Source organism: Lactuca sativa, chromosome 2, assembly GCF_002870075.4.
Source record: "Lactuca sativa cultivar Salinas chromosome 2, Lsat_Salinas_v11, whole genome shotgun sequence".
In the NCBI taxonomy this organism is placed as follows: Eukaryota; Viridiplantae; Streptophyta; class Magnoliopsida; order Asterales; family Asteraceae; genus Lactuca; species Lactuca sativa.
Window position 1 is genome coordinate 85,627,126 of NC_056624.2, and position 11,245 is coordinate 85,638,370.

At 32.6% G+C, this 11,245-nt stretch overlaps 1 protein-coding gene across 1 annotated transcript; it reads left to right on the top strand.

Moving 5' to 3' along the window:
* The first annotated feature begins 3,219 nt into the window (after positions 1-3,219).
* LOC111915236 (protein DGS1, mitochondrial) lies at positions 3,220-8,119 on the top strand. Its single transcript, XM_023910916.2, has 14 exons — positions 3,220-3,713; positions 3,878-3,992; positions 4,058-4,261; positions 4,335-4,472; positions 4,568-4,729; positions 5,239-5,433; positions 5,547-5,647; positions 5,727-5,816; positions 6,698-6,770; positions 6,852-6,880; positions 6,968-7,091; positions 7,201-7,311; positions 7,387-7,487; positions 7,702-8,119. The coding sequence occupies exons 1-14, from the start codon at positions 3,424-3,426 to the stop codon at positions 7,817-7,819; spliced, it is 1,851 nt and encodes a 616-aa protein (XP_023766684.1). The 5' UTR covers positions 3,220-3,423; the 3' UTR covers positions 7,820-8,119.
* Positions 8,120-11,245: the final 3,126 nt, after the last annotated feature.

Sequence of the window (11,245 nt, forward strand, 5' to 3'; positions counted from 1 at the left end):
CCCTCCCTTCCATAATTCCTTACAAAATAAAGCCCTTAATTTACAATACAACCCCTAAACCTCTAAAATCCCTTCAAATGAAGTCCAAAAGTTACAATTTAGTCCCTGACTTCATTAATACTTACAAATTAAATCCATCTTTTACACTTTTAACCTCCATCTTCTAAACTTGCGACAATTAGCTCCTCGAGACCATCCTTTGATATGTAATTATTTATTTTAGGGCTACCATTTATTCATTAATTTATTTATTTATCTAATAAATAAACAGGGTATTACAAAACTACAATTACAAACACGTTACAAGTACGAAACACACACATATACCCGGTCTTGGGATTTAAGACTACATAACGTTTTATAAGGAAAATATTGGATTTTTCTTGGGTATACATTACAATTACAAACACGTTACTAGTACAAAACACACACATACATTCAGTCTTGGGATTTAAGACTACATAACATTTTATAAGGAAAATATTGGATTTTTCTTGGGTATACCAATTACAAACACGTTACCAGTACAAAACACACAGATATACTCGGTCGTGGGATTTAAGACTACATAACATTTTATAAGGAAAATATTGGATTTTTCTTGGGTATACATTACAATTACAAACACGTTACCAGTACAAAATACATACATTCAGTCTTAGGATTTAAGCTACATAACATTTTATAAGGAAACATTGGATTTTCTTGAAGTATACATCCAGTTACAAACAAAGGTTTTCAAATTCTACATCCAAAAGCTTATGAACTCACCAACTTAATTGTTGACACTCTTTCGAAATTACTTGTATTCTCAGGAGAAATCAGTGAAACAGGAAATCAACAACTTTTGAGGATGGGACGTTAAATCGTCAAACATTTCATTTTGTCATCATAGTGTAATTGATTTTTGAAACATGTAAACTCATACCATGGTGTGATTTTTTTTTCATTTATATTTATGATGGTTGTATTTACTTTGAGCATTATTATACTCGTTGTTGTGATACTATACATGAAGTCCGTCACCCCCGAACGTTTCCGTCATCCTTGGTTCGGGGGTGTGACAAATTCATATTCAAATTTGCTTGCAAGATAATAGGTGTGAAGTATGCATTATAACTTAATGTTGATTAAGACGTCGATAGTTGAATCAACTTTAATTTTTTAAGCATGAACCATAATTTTTGTTGCCACACACCTTAAAAATTAAGAAAAAAACATATTAATTAGAAAAAAAGATCATTTTATCATGTACAACTAAAGACATAATATCACAGATGGATTATCATTGTTGCGTTATTTTTTATTCGAGATGAATTGATGAAATGATCATGTTTTACAAGACTTCTTGTAATATGTGATGCTCCATTTCAAGTTGAATAGACGAAATTTTTAGACTCAACTATATAACAAATCTAAGGAGATGAGATCAAAATCTTAGTATGAGTGGGATCGTTTTTCATTTGTTGAATCTTAAAATCAAAAAATATTAAGATCAAGATCAAGATTTTTCCAACCATGATTTCATGTAGTCTTTCGATTGTTTTGGCTCTTACGGGTTGTCCTATAGGCCATTTCCTTTCGGATGACCGATACTTAACTTGCTATGAATTAATTTTTGAACAAATTACTGAAATCGTCCCTATGGTTTGTAAAAAATTACGAGTTTGGACCTTAACTTTTATTTTGCACTCGGACCGTTCTCATAGTTTGATTTTGTTGCGTGTTTTGTCCCTTCCCAACATGAAAAGACTTTATTGTCCTTTGTATTTTTTTTCCAGTTTTTTTTATTATTTTTTATTATTTATTAACTAAAGAAAATTAATAACATGATTTATAGACATATGGGACCCACTCATACTCTTACTTGTAACACAACCACCACCGGCCACCAACAACCACCACCGGCTATCGAAAACCACCACCGGCTGATTCCAACATTACCACCATCCATATATTTCAGCTCAACTACAACCGACTCTTCCCCTCCGACAAACCCCCACCAGCCCATTCGTCTTCTCCGACAAGACCACTGCCTTGCCCTTTTTCAACATATTAGATTCAATATTATACAAAAATAAAAACCCAGATCGGTTATAAAAATACAAATCTAATACCAAATGAACAACAAAATCACCGAGACCTGTAATTTTGGGGTTTGTCCTCTTGAAAACAAATCTGAAACCAAACTCCACCTAATGTTCGCGTTGGGCTTCAGACCAGGATACAAATACAATTGTTTTTGATTTATGTAGTTTCTTTCCTATCTTATCATCTTTCCCCAATGAAATGAACAAAAAACTGAAAATCATTATTGTTTACCAGCATCTTCTCTCCAAACCAACGCCATCGACATTGTGCACCTCAATTCCACATCGAAATTCATGCACATTATTTGAAATTTTGTTTTAAAAAGAAATGAACCAGAGAGAGAAATTTATCACCGTTGAAGGAAGCTCCACTAGATAAAATCGATTTCAGGTTAGTCTCCTTCGGGCAGATCCACCTCTGGAGAAGATGAAGTTGATGAAGGATGGAGAGAAGCATCAACGTAGATAGAAATCGATGGAGTGAAAGGAAATCGAAGGGTGTCAGATGAGAGTATAGAAAAATCGACGGGAAACTCTTTACATAATCGACGATGGTACTGGTGGTTTTTTTTCGGCGAGAGAGATGGAGCAGAGAGAAGTGACAGGAAGAGAGAAGCCCCAGTTTCTTCAACTAAGATGGTACTGGTGGGTTTTTAGTGGGTTCTGGGGGTGTTTCCGGTGGCTCCATCGGGGGCTCCGACGATGGTGAGTTGAGCCCCAGTTTCTTCAACTAAGATGAGAATGAGAGATAAGGTGAGAGATGATAGGGTTAGATGGGTGGGGTTGGGGTTGAAGGTGGGACCCATGTGTATCGTTTTTTATTTATTTATTTATTTATTTTTTATTTTTATAATCAGTAGATAATAATAAAAAATGAAAAGAAAATACAAAGGATAATATAGTCTTTTTATCTCTGCAAGGGACTAAAAACGAAACAAAATAATATGTTAAGGATGATCCGAGTACAAAATAAAAATTAGGAACCAAACTTGTAATTTTTAACAAACCACCAGGACGATTTCAGTAATTTGTTCTTAATATAATTAATAAAATTTGATGGAAATACGGTTGCTTTATAAATAAAAAAAATTTTAAAAACCTAATATCATAGTGATGTGCCCAAATATCAACCTAAACAAAACATCTAAACCTAAAATGGAAAATTCAGGCTGCACGGCAATCAAAATTTAAACACCGGAAAGTCAACGTAAAAACAAAACCCTTGTTGTGAAGCAGACAATATTCCGACGCCACTGAAGTGCCATTTTCTGGTGGAACTGCGGCAACGACTGATCCAGAACAGCTCACATTTCCTGCCTCCAACACTTTTCCGATGGATGATTGGAATCCGGAACAGCTATCCTCCTCCGCCCAGGCCGCCGCCAAAGCACCAGAACCGTCGTCCATTTTCGCATCTTCTTATCAATACTGTTCGAGAATTTTACGCCAACGTTTCATCGGCTGCATCCCTTCTCTATCCAATTTAAATCTCCCCGAAAAAATCACTTTTCTCGAAAAAATTTCTACTCTCTACAAGAGGAGAATCATCCCGTCCACATCACGAAGAAAGCGCGGGACGTGTCTACCTCTTCCACTGCCTTCGGCATCTCTCGAACCTTTCACGTATGAATGTACATTCTAAATAGGGGTGTGCTTGTAACTGCTTATGTAAATTGTCTTTAGATTCTGATCAAATTTTACTTCCTCCCCTACAAACTTACACTTTACCTAATCTCCGTTTCTATTATTATGTTGGGTTTATGAGAATTTCAAGTTCAACTATACAGGCAGACGTCTGAGACATCTAGAGTATATGACGTTCTAGGGGACATAGTGGAGCATACTTTCTTCAATTTGCATAGTGTCCAGAAGAATTTACACTTTTGGGAAGCTAGAGCAGAGGTATATTACAATCTATGCTCATAATAGCACCTGCATAGTGAATTCTTACTGTGGTATTGTATCAGGGATCAACTTCTAATAAAGTATACTTCATGGTTTTTGAGAGAGGGCCTTTAGCATTTCTTGATGGTTCAGCCCAGTTGTTACATGACTATGTTTTCCATGGTACCGGCATGCAGCAAGTTTCATCCTCAGCATCTGTACATATCTCTGAGAGGATAAGTGTCTTAACTAGCTTAAGATACTCACTGGCTACATTTTTAGCACAGGTCACTGCGAGTTGAAACCTTTCTTTTGATATTTCAATGTCGAATCATATTTTTATCTTTTATTACTTATCAGGTCTACGTGGAGGTTGAGAAATCAAGGGAGCAGATACTTAAGGAGCCTGGGAAGTCAATGGCTGCATTACTAGGCACTATAAATGGCTTATTTTTAAGTTTAGAAGCAGCAATTGGCCATTTCAGTGCAACACGTCAGGTAAGTACCCTCCATTTCATACGCTACTTTAAAAAGTAGACAATGGAGAACTTAGGTTGTGTTTGGTAAGTTTCAATTAAATTTGGATTTTGCAGATTGGATCTTCTGTTGATGGGAGTTACTCGTCTCCTTTGATGTTTGAGACACTGCCAGATGTAAACCAAGAAAGTTCTCAGTGGACTGATTGTGAGATCAGAGATGCCATCAACTTGATTTATTTGAATCTAAACAAGCTGGATGTCTACTTATCACTCTTGGTAACATCTTTCCCCTTTCCCCACTTATAAATACAATCCTTTGATAATTCAAACTCGATTGTATGGCTGTGGACATAGTTTATTCTTTAGAAGAAACCAAGCATACACTGTGTTTTGGCCATGCTCTTCAAAGGGAAATTATTGGGAAAAAAGATTGAAACCCGTGACATTTTCCATTTATATTTTTGCTTTAGAAAACATTCTGCTTATTTGGAGGCTGAATGATTGACATTTACCAACACTTTAGCCTATGCAGTTTTTAGTACAACCTTCAAAACATTTTTAGTACAGCAACCTAAGCATTTGGTTGATGAAACAATCGATGATAATCATGACTCATTTAAGCATTTGAAAATGTCATCTTTTGGTGTAGTTCAATAAACTGGTACATTGAAAAGAGTTTTACACTTTATGTTGTATCTAATGATTAGGCTTGTAAGGTACCTACCTTTATTAGATGATATAGATATATATTTTTGAAAACTAAGATATGGTATGGTTTGTCCTAGGTTGCAAAACATCAAAAGCCAAGGACAATGACACGTCATTGGATGCGCTACACTGTTGGAGCTGTAGGAATTTCATTATTTTCAGTATGGCTTGTAGGTCATAGCAGATTGGCAGGAAGTCCTGACATTGACAACTGGATTCGTGATGCAAAAGCCTCTGTCACTGACTTTTTGAATCACCATGTAGAGCAACCTGTAAGACTTGTGATACTCTACAATTCCTACTCTTCTACTTCATTGTTAATCTCCTAGTTTCTTCTTTGGTTTTGTATGTATTCTGATTCCTTTTTATGATGATGATATGTCAGCTTATTGCTATAAGAGATGAGCTTTTTGAGACATTCAGGAAGAGGCACAAAGGAGTAATGGAACTTGAAGAAGTGCAATTAACTTCTAATTCACTACACAGGTAAGTCCCATGCTTCAAAATTTTGCATATAATGTTTTACTATTTTCCAAATTTGAAACTTCATATACTCTTTTTGCAGAATGCTGTTGGCATTCAGTGAGAATACTAAAGGCCAAAAGTTTCCAGAAAATGCATCCGATCAGGAGATGCTTGAAATAGTTATGGGCAGGTAATAGTATTAGACATTAGTAGCTACTACAAAATATTATTAACAAAATTGCTCGCCCTATTTTGTCTCTGTGATTTTTCTATTTTGTCAATTGTTAAGGAGTATTTTATATGTTAGTTGCAATAAAATAGCAATGTACTTTTATTTATTATAGCATCATACATTTTTTTTCTCATTAGAGCATTGTAGTTTGGAAAATCTACCCAATTATAGCAATGTTGTCCAAAACTCCAAATACAAGGTAATTTTACTTCTATAATAAAAAACCGAAAGTGCAATGTTATAACTGGGTAGATTTTTCATAGTATAATGCTTAAAAAGAAAAAAAGATTGGAAGTATAAAGTTGTAATACTAAGAAATGAAAGTAAGATGCTATTATAAACAAATAAATGGAAGTACGTTGCTATTTGTTGATATAATAGTCATACACTAAAACACTTGTATTAAATTATTTGTGCACTAAAACATTTTTGAGGATCGGAGGTGTTAGTTGACTTTAAGTCATAGAACTTTTTACCCTCCACCTATATAGGCGATGCAAAAACTAACAATGTACTTCCGTTGATTTTGTTTCTTATAGCATCTTACTTTCATTTATTCCTATTACAACATTTTACTTTGAGACTTTCACCCAGTTATAGCAATATCATCCTAATAAGAAAAAAAAAAAATCAAAAGTACAATGTTATACTTGGTAGATTTTCAAACTACAATGCCGTAATACCAAAAAGTAAAAATTGAAAGTACAATGTTGTAATAGAAAGAAATGAAAGTCGGATGCTATAATACATAAATAAACGAAAGTAGGTTGCTATTTCTTGCACTTATCACGATCCAGTGATCCACTATTTATTATTGTCTGATTTTTGAATCAATGTAGATACGAGTTGGAGCTTATGCATCCAATCCAAAATCTTCTTGGTGGAGAGCTTGCTCGTGCAATGCTTATCCAAGTAACTCACTAACACTCTCTCATTATTAATTTGGTAGTTGTTAATCTACAATTGAGATTTTTTTTTTCTTTGTGATGACAGATTCAGAAGCTAAAACTCGACATTGAAACGTGAGTTGAGGTTATAAAATTAATATTATTTATTGATAATAGAATAAGGTTTTTGTAACGAATATATTTATAATTTATTACAAACAGGGCAATGCTTGAGCTTAATCAGATATTGAGGGCGAATGAGATAAACTTTGCCATACTTGCTGCTTTACCTGCATTCTTTCTCTCACTAGTTGTTCTCATGCTATTGCGTGCTTGGGTTAAACAAGTAGGTATCTCATATTCTCGTGGAAGGAATTCAGTTCCATTCTTCCTATTTTTTTTTTTAATGGAAAGACCAAAATAACCCCAGTTATCTTGTAATTTGATTGTTTCAGGACACAAGGGCACAAGGCAAAGGGAAAATTGCTCGAGTGCAAAGAAGACTATTAATTGTGGAAGTTGAGAAGAAAATCGTGCAGTTCCAATCTTGCATTGATCAGGGGCTGGTAAAAACTTTTTTTTTTTTTTTTTTACTAATAATAAGTCCAAATTTATGAGCTTATTGTGTGTGTTTTGTGCAGGAGAAAGATGGGCAATGTATGTATGGATTGATTTTGTATACCTTGGATCGTCTTTATAGAGCTGTGGAGAGACATGCAAAAGCAACTGGCGAGTGGCAGAGGTTAGTTTTTATTTATTTATTTATTTATATCAGTTTATTGTTTAACTAATTATAGTTTTATGGGAATGACAAGAATTTAGGTAGTGCTTCATATCAATGAGATGTTATGAAAGTTTACAAGTTTAACTAATTGTTTTTTTTCGGTTTAACCACTATATCATTTTTTTATGTATATTGAAGATGTGATTAATTATGGGTGTTGTATGATGAATAGTTTGAGAGAGGATATCAACAATTTGGCAAAACCCAACCTTGTGACTATTGAGAAGCTCAGAGTGACCTCACGAATGGCACATATGTACGATTGCTTGCTTCCCTCAATGCGCCATTAGTCAACCGATTTCAATTTCATACCCTCATAAACCACACAAAAGATCTGAATCTTCACTTTATCTTTGAAAAGGCAACCTATTTTTGTTATAGATCAAAATTTTGCTTAATCTTTTTGTCATGTGATGCAAAATTTTGGATAGTCTTTTCCTCTAACATAAGGACAAATTAAAATATCATAAAGCTTTTCTATTTCTTTACTTTTAAATGCTTGCATGCCATCAATTTCTTTGTAATCTCTAACAATTATTGTAATTGTTATTGTTATTGTTATTTTGTATTAGTTCCATGAATTCGACTTCTATGAATGTGTATGTTTGATCTTGTTGGTGTTCGTTTTTACCATGTGTCTCTATCACCCTACTTGTAGGTTGCATTTTCTATATGAGACATAATCAGATGAAACTAGATTGGTTTATTAAGTGATAAATCTTTTGTACAAATGAGAAAGTTCAAGAGTGAGTCTGTATCCTTAAGAAAATTGTTTCGGTTTTTTTATGTGAAAAACTATACAACAGATTTTTTTATAATAGATCAATTTAATACATGTCAAATGAAGTATAATAGTCTTTTGTACAAATGAGAAAGATTAGAAGCGAGTCTGTATCCTTTAAGAAGATTGTTTCGGTTTTTTTATATGAAAAAAAAATTGTACATCAGACTGTTGATTGACCAATTTAATACATGTCAAATGGAGCGTAACGGTGTGTCTCTATAAATGTATATGGAATATTGAAATGCTTTTGAATGATAACGTATATGGAATATTGAAATGCTTTTGAATGATAACAATGTGAATGTACAATCCTAATATCATACATCAAATTTGGTGTTTTATCTACCATTTTGGTTTTGGGGAAATTGATGTTTTACTACTTATATTTGGTTTAGAACCTTTTTCTCACAATTTACTATTTTAAATTTGAATGTTATGATTTTTTAGTTTACTTAATTAAGAGTGACATTTTTATTTTTAACTTTAAATTATAGATTTAGGTTTATATAATTAATGATATATATATATATATATATATATATATATATATATATATATATATATATATATATATATATATATATATATATATATATATATATATATATATATTCAATCTAGCTTTTATGTTTTGGAACTTTGTTAAGGTTCTTTTTATTAACTTTTCAATACTTCTAAAGTTATAGTAGATATATGGATGATGTCTAATAACTACTTTGATTGAATAAAACTAAAGATCAAAGATAAATAAAATATGATAATTAATCTGAAACTAATTACATGTAATGTGAATTTAACACTAACATGTAATTAGTTTTAGATTAATTATCATATTATAAAGCAAACTTTGATATTTAATGAGTGAATATCTAATCTTTGTTATAATTATCTATAGATGTAGTCTTTAAAATAATTAGTTTTGCCATACAAAAGGTCTAGTAGTGCAGTTTGTTGCCCGTTTGCCATCTCACTCGTTGTACGATGATAATTAAATTAATGAAAAAATTCCTCTAATCTTAAACTTTTTTTTTTTTTGTAAAATTATGGTAACAAAAAATATATAGATCATATTTACAAACAATGACAAACAAAAAAAAATATTATTGAAAATCTGTAAATACTTAAATTGTTCTTTTATATGTAGTGAACCATCAAATCATTCCATATTTTTTTTCTTTTGCCACATTACACTTTCATTAAGTTTATTTATAAAAGTTAATATTAACATATGTTTGCTATGAATCTTCTTAACTTTTTTTTTTTAATCATATCATATTATCCTTATTTTTTTATTTGAACACAAACTTTTTTTTAACACAACTTTTTTCAAATAGTGAAAAAGTTGTACAAAACACTTTCACAAACCTTTTTTCTTCTATAGAAAAAAAGAACTTTAGAACATATTTTTCAACTTTAGAACGTATTAGAAGCTTTTTTTGAAAGTTTTTTAATGGAGAAAGTTTTTTAAGTTTTGAAACAAGATCTTCCAATACAGTTTTATTTATTTATTTTTTATTTATTTATTTAAAGAGCCAGTTAATTAAGAGAATCCATGATTAGAGTTTTCTTGGGATGGTCATGTGATGAAGGAAAACTTCGTGAAAAATCTTTGATGCTTACAAAAGTTTTTTTTTTCTTCAAGTGGTAATAATGGTTTACCATAACAACCCAGTGAACATGCATATAATTGCTAGAGACAAATTATTAGTGTTTATTTTAAAATTAAATAATTTCCGATTTGATGGGTCTAATATGATTATATGATTATATATATATTAATTTACATGACCCCTTATAAATAGTACCTGACCCGATCAATGGAGTATTATTCACCTGGTTAGTTTAACTTGGATTAGTTTAATTCCTCTGTTACCCCCACCGCCTTTTATCTTATCGACCTTACCCCACAGCCTCTCATCTTCTCGATTGTTAGACTGATGGGAGTGGGCTGCGGTTTGGAACCGCACTCTTGCCACATGGACCGCAAACATCGTCCGTAGGTGCGGTTTCCTGCGGTTTTGGCCGCAGTGTGACTAGAAATGACCGCGTGCTATGTTGACCGTTGAACGGTCCTTGCGACTGAATTTATTTATTTTATTTATTTTATTTATTTTTTTTAATTTTTTTTACTTTACTTTATATATATACTTACCCTTTTTTTACATAACTTCCAACCAAAATCCTTACAATTTTACTCTCTTTTCCTCCAATTTTTTTTTTTTGAAAATGTCTTTTTCCAAAAGGCCCAGCAAAGAAAAAACACCTGTCATAACACAACCCCAATACCTTTATTTGATCAACCGATTTTTTCACCTCCCTATTACCATTATGGCGGTATGCTTCCGTATTTTCCATAACGACCAACACAACCACCACCATAAACACTACCACAACCCGACACAGATTTTAATCCATTTGATTTTTTGTCTCAACCCGAGTTTGTTCAACAAACACAAACACAACAAAAAACGGTCGTTTCTGATTCCGAACCGGAATTCGTTACAGAAACTCAGCCCACTCGAGCAGCAACTAAAAGAAAAGAGAAGACGAAGGCAAAATGTTGGGAACCCTTGGAAGTGTTAGTGTTGGCACAATCTTGGATCGATATTTTAGAAGATGCGATGGTTGGAAAAGACCAAAAGCATGACCGCTTTTGGATTCACGTTTTACATAGGTTCCATAAATGAATGAACCGTAGAGAATACCGTTCAAAACATCAAGTTTACTTGAAATGGGGGAAGATGACCAAGGAAGTCATGTTATTTAATGATTTGTATAACAACATGAAACGTCAATGGAAAAGTGGAGAAAGCGATGATGTGATTTTGAGGAAAGCGCTGAAAGTGTATCAAAAAGAAAACTTGAAGGCTTTCAAGTTTCTTGAAGTTTGGAATTTTGTGAAAGATAACAAGAAATGGCAAAGTAGAAAAAC

Excerpts from the sequence above, each read along its gene's own strand:
- LOC111915236 (XM_023910916.2), top strand. The coding sequence starts at position 3,424 with ATGGATGATTGGAATCCGGAACAGCTATCCTCCTCCGCCCAGGCCGCC. Across the intron at positions 4,262-4,334 it reads TGGCTACATTTTTAGCACAG|GTCTACGTGGAGGTTGAGAA; the intron begins GTCACTGCGAGT and ends ATTACTTATCAG. Across the intron at positions 4,730-5,238 it reads ATGTCTACTTATCACTCTTG|GTTGCAAAACATCAAAAGCC; the intron begins GTAACATCTTTC and ends GGTTTGTCCTAG.